The 14,720-nt window shown below is 35.6% G+C and overlaps 2 protein-coding genes across 7 annotated transcripts in view; both read right to left on the reverse strand.

The window, feature by feature from the left end:
- Positions 1–2,317: 2,317 nt before the first annotated feature.
- Positions 2,318–9,656, reverse strand: asb1 (ankyrin repeat and SOCS box containing 1). Its single transcript, XM_028436341.1, has 5 exons — positions 9,403–9,656; positions 7,595–7,733; positions 6,695–6,997; positions 4,728–5,110; positions 2,318–3,844 (listed from the first exon to the last, which is right to left on the reverse strand). Exons 1-5 carry the CDS (start codon positions 9,482–9,484, stop codon positions 3,714–3,716), a joined length of 1,038 nt encoding a protein of 345 aa, XP_028292142.1. The 5' UTR covers positions 9,485–9,656; the 3' UTR covers positions 2,318–3,713.
- A 1,322-nt stretch (positions 9,657–10,978) lies between these two features.
- Positions 10,979–14,720, reverse strand: part of traf3ip1 (TNF receptor-associated factor 3 interacting protein 1) — a 30,331-nt gene continuing 26,589 nt past the window's right edge. For all 6 annotated transcript variants that reach the window (XM_028435866.1, XM_028435863.1, XM_028435868.1 and 3 more), the window contains 2 exons: positions 13,985–14,202; positions 10,979–13,246 (listed from right to left, as the gene is read on the reverse strand). In XM_028435866.1, coding sequence (XP_028291667.1) covers positions 13,084–13,246; positions 13,985–14,202 — 381 coding nt within the window. In that variant the 3' untranslated portion in view covers positions 10,979–13,083. The remainder of the gene's footprint in view (positions 13,247–13,984; positions 14,203–14,720) is intronic.

Below are 14,720 nucleotides of genomic sequence, written 5' to 3' on the forward strand. Positions count from 1 at the left end.
TTTTTAAGTTTTACTGTTTTCATGCAAATTTTATATTTTATAAATTCTTCCCTTCTCTGCTTTGTTTTTATCTCTGACTCTTATTTGTCAACTTTTTTATCAAAGTACTACAATTGAATTTGTAAGAAAGGAGCTGTGTTATTACAGTTTGATTAATTGATTAATAAAAAGAGTTAAAAGTTGATAAAAAATACCTCCAAAGGCATTTCTGACACGTGTTAGTTTCATTCATTATCTTTAGCCACGTGTCAAACTCAAGGCCCTTCAGATTAGCTGAGTCGGCGAATGGGACAAAGTGAAAATGACAGAAAACATGAATCATTGTGTAAATTACCAAATAATGCAATTGTAAATTGTTGTTGAAACTTTTTTTTCCAAATTTTTCGAAAATGCTGCCATTTTTCTCAAATCATTCAACAAAAGCTTCCAATATTAAATAAAAACTGGTCAAAAAAAGGAATAAATCAAATAGATATTTAAGCATATGTAACTATTGTTTAGATATCATTGATGCCTTCCATACTTTGTCTAATTTATAAAAAAGTGCAAACTTGGGCACATTAATATTGAAATTGTTTGTTTTCCCGCCTAAAACCTGTGACCTCAGAGCTTCAAACATCTGTATTCTGTGGGGATTGTTGTTCCCACCCTTCACTCTTTATATTTACATGATTCTTTTTTCTGCGTACACTAGTGACACAAACTAAGTTTGACTTCAAAGAGAAACTGTGACCATGAAAACTGTGCCAGAGGAAGACGGTGGTTGACCAAACTGTGTGTGTGTGTGTGTGTGTGTGTGTGTGTGTGTGTGTGTGTGTGTGTGTGTGTGTGTGTGTGTGTGTGTGTGTGTGTGTGTGTGTGTTCCTAATGAAAGACTGATATTCAATCACAGGATCTGCAGCTGAACGTTCAGAGAGAAGAAAAAGAAGAAGACACCAGCGTGAATGGACAGATGAAGGAAAAAAGGAGTAAGAAGAAGAAAGAAAAAGATGAAATAAGGATGACAAAAGAAACGAGGAAGAAGAAGAAGAAGACGAAAGGAAGAAAAAAGAAGAAAAAGGAGGAAGAAAGGAAAAAGAAAGAAAGAAAAAGACGAACAAAGAAAAAATCATAATGAAGAAGAAGGACAAATAAGGAAGATGAAAGAAACGAGGAAGACGAAGAAAGGAAGAAAAAAGAAAAAGAAAAAAGGAAAACGAAGGAATGAGAAGAAAGAAAAAGAAAGGATGAAGAAAAAAAGAAGCAAGAAAAAAAAGAAGCAAGAAGAAAAAAGAAGAAAAAGAAAGAAAAAGGAGGAAGACAAAGAAATAAAAAAGGAAAAAGAAAGCAAAAAGAAGAAAAAGAAAAGAAAAAAGAAGACAAAAGGAAGAACAAATGAGAAGAAGAAAGTTAAAGAAAGGATAAAGAAAAAAGAAGGAAAAAGAAAGCAAAAAGAAAGAAGGAAAAAGAAGAAGAAAAAGAAAAATTAGGAAGGAAAAAGAAAGAAAAATATGCAGAAAAAAGAAAAAGGTGGAATCAAAAAGAAGAAGAAAACACAGGGAGGACAGCGCCCTCTAGAGACACTAACACGTGTCTACTACGTTATAAACATCACTAATTTTAACCCTTTAATGAGGTTAAAAACATCCTCTGCTCTGATGATCCTGATGTTCACGTGATGAACTTTTATTAAGTTTCCTCCAACATCATGAAATACAAACCAATCAACATCAAAACAGGAAGTCGTTTTTAAAAACGTTCCCTAAAAAAAGTTACAACAAACCAGAGGTGGAAACACAGAGACAATAATTATGAGATAAGTCGTAATTATGAAAAAAAAAATTAGAATTATGAGAAAGCAAGTCATAATTGAGATAGAATGTCAATTACTAGACAGTCATAAGAGAAAAAAAGTTGTAAATATGAGGAAAAAGTCAATTATGACATAGAAAGTCATAATTATGAGAAGTCATAATTATGAGAAAGTAATATGAGAAAGTAATATGAGAAAGAAAGTCAGTTATGAGATAAAAGATTCTGTCACATTTTGGTATGTTTCTTTGATAATTTACATTAAAAAATATTTTCTTATGACTTTCTTTCTCATAACTATGACTTTACTAACTCATAATTATGACTTACCATTTTTTTGAGGCAGAAACAGGGAAGAAGAGACTCCAGGTAACCTCACATACAGGTATATCTTTGTGCAGGGGGAGAACATGCAAACTCCACACAGAAAGGAGAAAAAATTAAAAATCACACAGGAGAAAATCTGTCGTTTCAGTAAATTTATTAATGCAAATAAACACAAACTGCATGTTAGTGTTGGAGGAGAAATATATACAAAACATACACAACGTGCACCGACAAATTTGATATTTTATTTGAAATATTTCTACAGTTTCATCATCAGAGCTCGAACACGTCTTTAAAACGTTAGCTAGGATAATCAAAACATGCATAATCACAAGATTCATCACAATATTTATTAAGAAAGAAAGATTCCTGATTAAACACAAAGGCTTTGTTTTTTTTTTTTAATTTATGAAAACTTAGTGAAGGCAATGTTTTTAAACCACTGAGTCAAAAACATGACAAGTTCAGTGGTTGAGAAACAATAATTTAAGGCATACATGGCATTAAAACACAATAGCTAATATTAACACAGCAAAAACACACAAATACAGTTTAATCAGATTTACAGCTGCACGAGGGCACTTTGCATCATAGTTTTAACTACACTATCTGGTCATTTAGGAAAGATTTTTCAACTTCTAATCCGTGCGTTAGCATGAACGCAGCTAAGATGCTAACGCGCGAGAATGTCACTTCAAAAAAAACCCAGAGAAAAGTTACACTTCTTCCACAATGTAGCGTCATGCTAGCAGAGCTAGCGCTGTTCACTACTTTGCAACACTTTAAACACGTCTTTTTTAAAGTATAAATGACTAGCGATAGCCGTGCTAAAATAGTTAGCTTAGCACTCTTGCTAGCCACTTCTGTTCTGCTCAATCCATGAAGTGTAGCATCTGTTTTCTACACTGCTTTGCCTTACGTAGTTATAATTCATCTTTGAATAATTACAATAATTAAAAAATAAAAAGGTTCAAGCCTTTTTTTTTTTAACATGTAGAAGTTTAGTCTGAGTTAGTTTTTAACGCAGCACAGAAAGCCTGGTTTTACAACTGAAGCAATCTGGGATTAAAGTGGGGCTTTGTGCAAAATTTGGTGATTTTTCACACACATGAAGTCTTTTATTTTGTAACTTAAATACAGTTAGCCCTAAGAAAGATGGTGTCATCCATTCTCCTGTGTATTTCTATGTATTAAATAGTTGGGTCCCTTTTTTAAATCTGAGGTCACTATGTTGTTATGACGTATACAAAAAGTTAAATAAACTCATAAAATATGTCAAATTAAATATGCAATAAATATTTACGACTGGGTTGATGATTAAATCACATTCACCAAAACAATGATTCTACATTCACGTCATCTTCCTGTTGTTGTCGTCAGGACAACCACATTTACATGAGCTAGCGTTTTGAAGAACTGGTGGCGTAAACCTCAGAATGATGACTCGGCATTTCTCACATTATATATATTTACCATTTCCTTTCAAACACACACATCGTTGTTCTTATGTGAGAAAAAGTGAGTCAGGAGGCGTGAAAGAGTACATGTGACGTGCCTTTGGAAGCCTTTTAAAGGGACGGACAGTTTATTAAAGGTCAGATTTGATGGAGCAGGAAGTTCTTGATGGGTTCTGGCAGTGGTAATGAGGATATGTGACACAGACGGTGTTTACCCATCGTTTTACGGATCCTGATGCGACACGAGTGAGTCAGTCTGAGAGGTTGTCCTGAAAAAAAAATTAAAACAAATGAAATGATAGAACACTTTTCAAAACAAACTATGTTTTGCAGAATAAATTACAAACGTTCCACTAAAACTTTCTTCTGATCTCCACTGTATACAACTTTTATTGACATTGTTGGTAAAGTTTGGAGCATTGCATTGTGGGATGTGGAGTCCTGTAGTGTCCTGTCTTGTGTTTCTTTTCCAAACAAGGACAGTGATTGGTTTGACTCCATTTTTGTTCTCAGTGATATCACCTCATTACACCAGAGTGATAAACATCCTCCCTGGTTTTTGACGCAACTTTCAGTGAAAACACTAGAAATGTGTTCGGGAGTCACTCTGGCAAAATATATTAGGGGCAAAAACACAACAAATCCACAAAAAAAAGAGACAAAAATGCACTAAATGAATCCAAAAACACACATTTCTGCACATTTTTTTCCAAGACATGTTCAGCACTTATGAACCATTTCCACCTAATGTCATATGTTCACCCATTATTGTCACTTTGAACCAATTTTTACCATATTTCATGCTTATTTTTGGCCAATGTAACGACATTCACTATTTGTCATGACCATTATTGCCCAGTTTAAACTAATTGTTCCTACTTTTTAAATTATTTTGCCACTTTTAAGCCAATATTGACCCCTTGTACCTCTTTTTCTCTAATTTGCTACTTTTAACCAAATTCTGTGGTTTTCAAAATCCCATTTCAACGCCTTTTCCACCATTTTTGTGAACCACTGGTCTACAGGACTCCACATCCCACAATGCAATGCACCAAACCATTGAAACAATGCCAATAACAGAGTGTTTACAGCAGAGATGAACAAAACATTTCAGCAGCAGTTTCAACCTTTACATCTTTGTTTTTTACTCACTCCTTGCTTCCAGGAAAGCCCTGAGAGCCTCTGGATCCACCTTCCTCTGGTTAGACCCCGCCCCCTCCGACTGGTCCCAGGGCACCAGGGCGGGGTTCGCTCCGTGGTCCAGCAGCAGGTGGACGAAGGCGACGTCACAGCCGTGTCGTAGCACGGCGTCCAGCAGACACGAGGCCAGGCCCCGGGTCAGGGCCTCACGGCACACGGGCCCCGTGTAGTTAAAGTCGGGCTGGGCCCCGGCCCCCAGCAGCAGACGGAAACAGTGCAGGTGTCGGTAGGCGGCGCTGATGTACAGAGGACACACCACCAGGGTGTTTAAGGTACGAGCGCTCAGCAGGAGACGAGGGCCCAGCTGGTGGTCCATGTCCACGTCTGCTTTAAACCTGAGAACACCACACCAACACATCAGAGATAGTTTGACTTTTTCATTTAATGAAATTAAGATTATTGATTAGTGACAGAGCTTTAAAGCTGCTGGACATGATCAATATTTAACAGATATAAACAGTGTAGGCCTCATAGATCAACTAAACAAAGATTATTTGCTCAAAAAAAATATGAAAATAGTTCAAATTGACGCTAAAAAGATTGTTTTGATATCCCTGGTAAAAACTCTGACTGAAAAGTTTGGTGCATTGCATTGTGGGATGTTGAGTCCTGCAGATGGATACATAGAAGTGTTTTGACTTTATTGTGATATTGTGCATTAGATCTGGGTATCATGGAACAATTTCCTGAATTGATTCGATTCCGGTTAATAAGGTTTTGAATCAATTAATCACGATTCAATTTCCATTTAGTATTGATTGATTGATTTTTCAAGTTTTACTTGGATGTTAATAAAATGGTTCCAAACTTCTGACTTAAGTTAGGGCGTCTTACCCAGCGGAGCTTCGTCGGCATACGTCATGGATGCACTCTCGCATTGCTAACATCAGACTATAGCGTGAGATTACTGGGGTTAAAATAGAAAAATAAATCTACTTCACCTATGAATCAATTTTGAAAAATTTCAATGATCTTTGAATTTACTCAGCTCTACTGGGAATACCGGGAGTCCTTGTCTGGAGAAGAAACACAAGAAATCACAATAAGAATGAAAAAAAAAGAAAAACACTTCTATACATCCGTCTACAGGACTCCACATCCCACAATGCAATGCAGGAAACTTTTCAGACAATGTCAATAAGAGTGTTTATAGTGTTGGGCTGGACTGTACACAATGAAGCCATCAGGATCATATTTCAACGCCTTCTTTGGCCCCCAATCCCCACTTTCTCCAGCAGAGTAGCTGCAGGAGGGGCGCTGCACGTGCGCGCCCCCCAGCGGCTGGCTGCAATCCTTTCATCTTCTAAATCTTCAGTAAATATTTTTTTTTTGTTTTAAATTAAACAAAATGTCATCAGCAACTTTAAATTGAAGTTTTAAGTATATAAATGAAAAAACAACACTAAATAATAAAACCAATAACAAAGTGTAGGTGTAACAACAGAAAATTAAACTAAAGTAAGTGATTGGAGTTTAACTAAGCTTAAACTAATTCAGACACAGCAGCTCATTTAAACTAATATAACAAATTATTGATTTGTGTGTCTAAGGCTCCTCTGTTCAATCTACTTAAGTGTAAGTGTCACCCCCATATATACAATTAAATATGCAATAAATATTTATAACTAGGTTTATCTTAAAGTGTAAGTACACCCCCAGGTTTTTGCTGATCTGCCACTAGGGCAAAATTAAAAAAAAAAAAAAAAAAAAACCTTGATTATGGGCGTGGCTCCTAGAGAAGTTAAGACACGCCCAGTCACAGCAGCCACGCCCCCACAGCACAGTATACTGTATGTATTCAGCAGAAGTTTTAGGGTGGACTTACCCTTTAAAATATGCTGAATTAAATATAAAGAATTAACTTTCATAGGTTGAGATAATCAGAAACAATCACTCTAGGTTTAAATGTCTATACTGACCTGATGAGTTCCTGGAGGATGTCGTCCCGTCCGACCCGTGCAGCGTGGTACAGCGGTGTGCTACGATGGTGACGGCTCCCGTTGGGGTCGGCTCCAGCCTCCAGGAGGATTCGAACACAGTCCAGGTGACCGTTGACCACGGCCACGTACAGCGCCGTCTGACCTTTGACGTCCACCAGGTCCACATGAGCTCCCTGAGCGATCAGGTACGACACGCACGCCGCGTGACCCGCTGTGGCCGCAATGCGTAGAGGAGTGCAGGGTAGACACCCACAACACCACACGGACTTCTCATTGATCCGCCTTTCAGGAAGAGGAATGAGCCCTATCCAATCAGAACGTCTAATACCTCACAAGTAACCATCAATACGAGCATTAACACAGGAAACAACATAAATGTGTGGTTTTGTTGTCATTTGGAAGGTTATTCTCTCATTTTTATTGTTGCTTTATGTGTTTTTGGAGTCGTTTTGAATTTTTTCTGTATATTTGTTGTTGTTTTGTGTGTTAAAAGCCATTGTCTATCTTCAAAGTTGTTTTTGTGCATTTTTCTGTCATTTTGTGTGTTTTTTAGAGTTATTTGGGTATTTTTGAATGTTTTTCTTGTTGCTACTGGATGTGTGTTTTTGGAGTCATTTTGGATATTTTTCTGTATATTTCTTGTTTTGTGTGTTTTTGAGTTATTTGTGCATTTCTTTTGATATCTATTATGTTTTCCTCTCATTTTGTACATTTTTATTGTTGCTTTATGCGTTTTTGGAGTTGTTTTGTACATGTTTCTATCATTCTGCGTATATTTGTTGTAGTTTTGTGCATTTTTGTTGACATTTTGTATGTTCTCTCATTTTGAATGATTTTCTGTGTTAGTTCTATGTTAGTATTGAATATTTTCCCACTGACTGTCTGTAGTCGTCCTCCTGCAGCAGATTCTTCAGCGTGTCCAGATCTCCAACGTACGCCGCGTTGTGGAGCCGCATGTCATCCTGATCCAGGGGTTTGTCACAGAACTGCTCCTGGAGCCATTCCTTCAGGTTACGACCTGGACCACAACATTTCATTATTATTATCATTATTTTATTTTATTAATGAACACACAGACAGCTGGGATATAAATGTTTTGTTTTTTTTTTTAATTCAGGGTTCCCATTCTCAGCTTTGTCCCCATTTTTGCTCATTTTCTCAGTTTTTTAATGTATGGACAACTGGCGTTTAAATCAACGTAAACACATCAAATGAGTCCCAAAGTATACAAAATTATAAAATAAATGCACAAAAAAAAAAAACAAGAATGCACTGAAAGACAATAGAAATACACCAAATGACTTAAACACACAGTCGACTATATAAAGTAACTGAAAAGTATACAGAGCGACAAAAAACATGCGTATATCTTCTATTTTTTATTTTATTTCTTATTTTTTATTATTTTATTTATCTGCTGCTGGAACTGTGCAAATTTCCCCTCGTGGAAAGAATAAAGGTTATCTTATCTTAACAACAAAAATACACAAAATAACAAAATAAAATCCCACACAAAAGGATAGAAAAATACCTAAAAACAAAAACAAAAACCTTATGTTATTTCCTGTGTAAATGCTCAGTTTGGTCATTATTTTATGTTTTTTTCTTTGCCTTTAGACGTGTAATAAAACATACATCCTACTTTATATCTACATACATGTTTTAGCGTTATTTTGTTTCAGTGTTAATAGTTTTCATCCTTTACATTTAATTTTTTAAATGATAAAGTGTAAATTAAAAAAAAAAGTGTAGATGAAAATATATCTAGATTTTTATCAACAATGATCACATAATTGTAACTACTAATTATGAAGGCCATGAATTATACTGATGTATTTTAATGTTTATTTATCTTTAGTCATGCAACACTGTGAAAACTACAAAAGTAAAAACCATACAAACATTTTAAACACAAAGCACGTTTAACAAATAATAGCAACAAATATGAAACTTACAACTACCGTGCGTGGACGTATCAGTTTCCTCTGCATCTGATTAACATCTGATTGATTTCACAGGTGTGTTCCTTAATTACCTGTGGTCACATGACTTGCCTCATTCTCATAAAATAAAATAAAAAGTCTACATTTTTAAACCAGATGAACTTAAACGCTTATGAAAACGATCATAAAAACAAAAAACCTCAAAAATACCTTTAGTTACACTAATTAAATATGTAAGCGATATCATTATTTATATGATTAAATATGGACTAAAACAGAAATAGTTGTGATGACCAATAGATTTTGACTAAAACTAAGGAAAACTCAAAGGAATATGATGACTAAAATAAATCTAAATTTTCTGTCAAAATGAACACTGACCTGTTTCCTAAAATGGTTCAGAACCTAAAACTAAAATTAAAAAATAGAAAAAAATAATAAACATATTTTAGGTGTTTTAAAATTAAAAAAAAAAAAAAAAAAAAACATGCAATAAATATAAATAACCTGAATAAACAGTTAATGTTGCATTTTATTTTTTGTAGTTGTTTCGTTTTGTGTTTGATTGAAATCTCTATTTATCACAAATTAAGAATTAAACTGCTGGTGATGACGTCACCACAGAGGCCATGGTGGACCTCCTTAAGAGCCAGATTTGGGCCGCAGGCTGCAGGTTTGACACCTTTAAATTAGTGAGTTGAAATAACACACACACACACACACACACTAATGCTTGATGTTTACCTGCAGTGGAGGCGCTGGGCAGGTCAGACACAGTGATGAGCGGTGGGAGGCTGACAGTGGGCGGGTCGTTACCGTCAGCCATTAATGCTGTTTAATAATGTCTACAGCTGTTTAATAATGTCTACAGCTGTTTAATTTAAGTTGTCTAATGTCACGGTCCGTGAGGCCCAAAGAACACGCGGTGACAGCACCGACAGACGTGACACATCACAACAAACAAACGTGACGGCGGCGTCTATGCGGAACTGCCTCACTTCCGGTCTGCTCCGAGTCGGACGGATTTAAAGGGAACACCGTAGCGTTACTGTTCTCAATATTTTAAAGTAAATTATTTATTTATTTATTTTTAAACGCAACATGTGAACATTAACACAGGAAATAAATGTATTTTTTCTGTTTGGGTTTTTATTAAATTCATTTTGTGTGTTTTTCTGTTATTTTTTGCGTTCGTCTTGTGTTTTTGAAGTCAATGTTTTGGTCTGATTTTTTTGTGAATTTTTAGTTGTTCTTTAGTGTATTTTACAGTTATTGTGTATGTTTTTTAGTTCGTTTTTTAGTTATTTTGTTTTTTTTTTTTTGTTGATGTCCTTTTGCTTTTATTTTTGTATGGTTTTTTTTTCTAGTTAATTTTGTTATATTTTTGAGTATTTTACTGTATTTTTTTTTGTGTTTTAAATGTACGGATTTTAAAAACCTCAGAAATTAGTGACAAATTGTAAATTAGAGTGGCCAAAAATGAACAGAAAAAGTGGTAAAAAGGGTTCAAAGTTGCAAATAATGGGCATGACAAATCATGAATGTGGTTAAATATGGTGAAAAGAGGGTAAAAGTGACAATAATGGGTCAACATATGTGACATTAGGTGGAAAAGGTTTATAAGTGCTGAAAATGTCTTGAAAGTTGAAGAATCGTGCAGAAAAGGCATTGAAATGTGATGGAAAACTTGGCAGAAATGCAGTAATGTAGCAAAAATGCATTAAAAACAGCAGAAATATGGCAATAAAAAGTGATGAAAATAGGTTAAAAATATGGCAAGTTTGGTCTAGTCGCAGAAAAAGGGTAAAAAAAAAAAAAAAATATTCTTAGTTTCTTGAAGGAATCTGGCGAAACCCTTCCCAGTGTCTTGTGACCCCAAGGTTTAAAACCACTGGGTTAGAAAACAGGGAGATGAATAATAAAAGCTGCACATAGATCTATAGAAATATCACGAGGGTACTTTGTGGGGATTAGCAGGTGGTTCCAGACCAGCAGAAGGTGCATTAGCAGCGTTAGCCACTCATTAGCAGTAAAGCCAAAGTTAAAGTCAACTCATTGTTCGATGCTGCAGGATTTTCTTGTGTCAGAAAGTAACTGCAGGTGGACACTGAGCTCCCCTTTCTTCCTTAAATCCACCTTCTTGTAAAGTGGGGCTATAGCTTAAAGCTTGGAACCAAATCTTCTCCTAATAGCTGTTAAAAGGCCTCCTCAATACGTTGGGAGCACCACGTCGCAGCTGTTTCACCACTTAAAAGACCTTAAAAGATTAACTTTTTTTAACGAGAGTGTGAGTGGAAAAAACAAAGACTTACACACCACGACTTATACAAACGTTTATTTCACTCCACTACAAAATATAGCATCATCTGAACTATCATACAGTCTCCACATATACATAATGTACACATTTTAAAGAAACTAAGGATATGATACAGTGTTTACAGAGCACTTCCTGTGTGTGTGAAACATGAGCATTATGGTTCCTAGTTTTCCATTTTGAGTAAAAACAAAAAAAAAGAATAAGTGTTAAAGTAATACTGATGAAGATACACAGAATATTTATTCTTTTTATCAAGACTTTGTGACGTGTTTGTGGTGATGAAACTCCTGAGTGTTTTTTCCAGTTTGGTTTTGCAGAGAAAAGATCATTACAATGTTAAAGTGAAATAATGGATTACATTCTTCAGTAGAAACTGGATTTTAAATCAGATCAACTTTAATCCCAGGTAGGTTTACACGCGCACACACAGTCGCACACACTGCATTTCCTTCAGTGAATAGTCTTCCACCCTCACATTTATAAAACCTAAATCACTGTGTCTTTTTCTTTGCGTTTTAATTTCAAGGGTCAAATACGGACCGTATTTAAAGCTGCAGTATGTACTTTTTTTTTTTTTTTTTTGCTTCATTTGATCTAAAATCCATCCTAACCTTTGATCATATTGTAATTCAAAGTGTTCTGAGAGGATTCTGGACCTCTGCTCTTCTCTGTATTCAAGCTTTACAAATATCATGATAATATCAAAGCAATAAGTGACAGATATCAGTCCCTGCAGGATATTCAAGTTCATGTTATTTGATTTTGTGACCCATTTTCTGTAATTTGGGGAAATTTTGTGGAATAATTTAAAAAGAAAAATGCAGGATTTTGGAAAAATGGAAAGTTTTAGTTCAGGGACCAAATATGGACTGGTTTTAATCTCAAATTAGCCACAGAATACAAGCTATTTTATCATCCTTATTCTCTAGTTTACACTTCCACGTATAATAGTATTTAAAGTACTTACAATATCCAAGCAATAAGTGACAGATTTCAGTCTCTGTTGGATCTTTAATTAAATTTCCTTGATTTTGTGACAAATTTCAATTTAATTATAGAAAATCTTAGGGAATAATTTGAGGAAAATTGTAGGATTTTGTAAAAATTGAGAATACTTACAACAATGTCAGATTAAAAATGACTGCTGTCATGTGATATGAAAGTGGGGAAAAATGTGAGCACTGCTAGTGTTGTGGAATTTCATTTATGTATTAATTTGGAGATATCTGCAACTGAATTATTGGTAATTTACACAATGATTCATAGTTTCTGACTTTTTTTTACTTTGTTGATTCTATACAAGTCTCAGGATTCTACATACTGCAGCTTTATTTAACCAATAAGTGACAAACATTAGTTCCTGTGAGGGTTTCACTTTAAATTTCTTTCATTTTGTGATCAATCTTAACCTAATTTCTGGAAATTTTGTTGAATAATTTGAGAAAAACTGCAAGATTTCTGAAAAATTGAGAGTTCTGTGTATTTGGAGGGAGTGCATGCGTTGGTCATTGACACAGTTCATGTTTTCCCTACCTCTTTGGGCCAAATTGCATGCTCTAAAGGGCCGGATTTGGCCCCCATGCCTCAAGTTTGACACAGTTTACTTAGAGTCAGCTCCAAACTCTGACACCACAGCTGTGATCGTTGATGTTAAATAAAAACGTCCAGATTTAAAGACCGTCTCCATTCATAAAGAGGATCAGTTTGGCTCTTTGCTAATAGTAATCAGATTACTCTACGTGCAGCGGTGCAGGAACCAATCAGCTCACATCCATGATTGTTCATAACATTGATCTAGAGAAAATAATCTGATTACAAACCAATGACAGCACAGACACAGCCTAAATAAATAAATCTGTTGTGTTTATAGAGAATCACCAAAGAATGAGAGAAACACGGTTTACAGGTTCTCACACAGAGAAACAACAACCAATCAGAAGCCTCTATCTGATGTATACTGCATTTATGTTCATGTGTGTGAAGCTTTTCTTCTGAAAACTTAAAAGTGCAAACGTGGCTTTCCATTTTTCCCTGATCACGGCCTTACAGGAATCCTGAAACCCAAACTGCTGACGGCGATTATTCAGTGCATGGATTCTCCTCACTCAGCTCTTGGAGGAGGTGACTCCCATCATCATCTTCTGGATCTTCTCCTGGTTCCTCAGGATGTTGGACTTCACAGCACAGTTTTTATCCTGTTGGTCTTTGATTAGCTGCTCTAGATCAGCCAGCTCTGCTCTCAGAGGCTCCAACGTGTGGTCCGTGACCCTGCAGGGGGCCCAGATACGTCATTAATCATCAGCCACCAAACATACACAAACATGGGTTTATAAAAACACAGAATAAAGGAGAATACAATCCCCAACAGCTCTGCTTTCAAAATAAAAGTAATTTCTTCCAAATGCATCACAAAACAATATTAAAAACGACACGGTTCAACAGTTTGGACTGAAATGTTCTGATTAGAGGCTGAGTTTGTTTAGTATTTGTAAATCCTATCATATGACAATTGTTATTATTAGGAAACAGTTGAAAACAATTACAGAGATGAAGAAATGAAAAGTTAATGAAACAAATTGTGCTTGCATAGTCAGTGTATGTTTGGATCATTGGATTTTCTGTTTAGAAAAAACAAAAAAAATAGTGGTTATTTAATTTTAATTGGAAAGATTGGAAAAATCAACATAATTTTTATGTTTTATTCATCTAAAAACCAAAAGTCGTGGTTTTCAAAGAAATAGTGCGCACAAGGCCGATTCTTGATTTAAAATGCCTTTAATTTAAACACTCATGTTTTGTTTTTTAAATATGATTTTTCTGGATGGAAAATCCATGGTTACGTCCTCTTCTACAGTATCAAAGGTAACCATGGTTACGTCCTCTCTTTCAGTATTAATATAGAGGTAACGATGGGTACAACTTCTTCTTCAGTAGTATTGTAACGGTAACCATAGTTACGGCCTCTTCTCCAGTACTAATATACAATAGGGGAACAGTGACACCCACCTCTGCTCCTGCAGCAGAGCCTGAGCGTGTTCCTTGTTCTCCCTCCTCCACGCGTTGCGTTCGGCCTGCATGGCATCCACGTCCTCCTGGATGTAGTCCATGATCTTCCCCAGAGGCTGGGAGCTACGGGACACCATCTGGATGGAGGAGCGGAGACGCTCGATCTCACGACTAACCAACTCCCGCTCTTTCCTCTGAGCGGCTTCGGACACCAAGTTCTGTCAGACGCAGAGAGAAAACGATGTTCACGCACATTAAATACACAGAGGGCGCTGTTCACTAGGACCACATCACATTTTGGTGGAAATTCTGATCAATTTACTGATTCTGGATCAGTTTGAAAGAGGGGGAAAATCCAAATCTCTGATGTCAATTACAAACATCTCAGTTTGTAATTGACTGATGTTTATGAAATCTGACTCAGTTATGTTGGGTTGGATCCTGAACATCACACATAGTTTCATTTTTGAGGACATTTGGTGCTTGGTGGAGGTTTGAGCTCATTCAAAAGAACGTCATCACTTCCCTTTAAAGACACTGTTTTTCTAACTTCTACTTTACCTCAAAGCTTCCTGCTCTGGTGAAATAGGAAAGATGAGAATAATTTAATTTCTTTCTTTTTTTCCCATTCATTTTTACTATTTTCTTTCCTTTTTTTAAATTTTTTCTTTTATTAATTTTTCCCATGTTTTCATTTTTTCTCTTATACATTTTTTTTCACTTTTTTATTTTACTT

The sequence above is a fragment of the Gouania willdenowi genome, chromosome 21, assembly GCF_900634775.1.
Source record: "Gouania willdenowi chromosome 21, fGouWil2.1, whole genome shotgun sequence".
Taxonomy (NCBI): domain Eukaryota; kingdom Metazoa; phylum Chordata; class Actinopteri; order Blenniiformes; family Gobiesocidae; genus Gouania; species Gouania willdenowi.

Excerpts from the sequence above, each read along its gene's own strand:
- asb1 (XM_028436341.1), bottom strand. The coding sequence starts at position 9,484 with ATGGCTGACGGTAACGACCCGCCCACTGTCAGCCTCCCACCGCTCATC. Across the intron at positions 7,734-9,402 it reads GCCCAGCGCCTCCACTGCAG|GTCGTAACCTGAAGGAATGG; the intron begins GTAAACATCAAG and ends GTTGTGGTCCAG. Across the intron at positions 5,111-6,694 it reads ATCCTCCAGGAACTCATCAG|GTTTAAAGCAGACGTGGACA; the intron begins GTCAGTATAGAC and ends TGGTGTTCTCAG.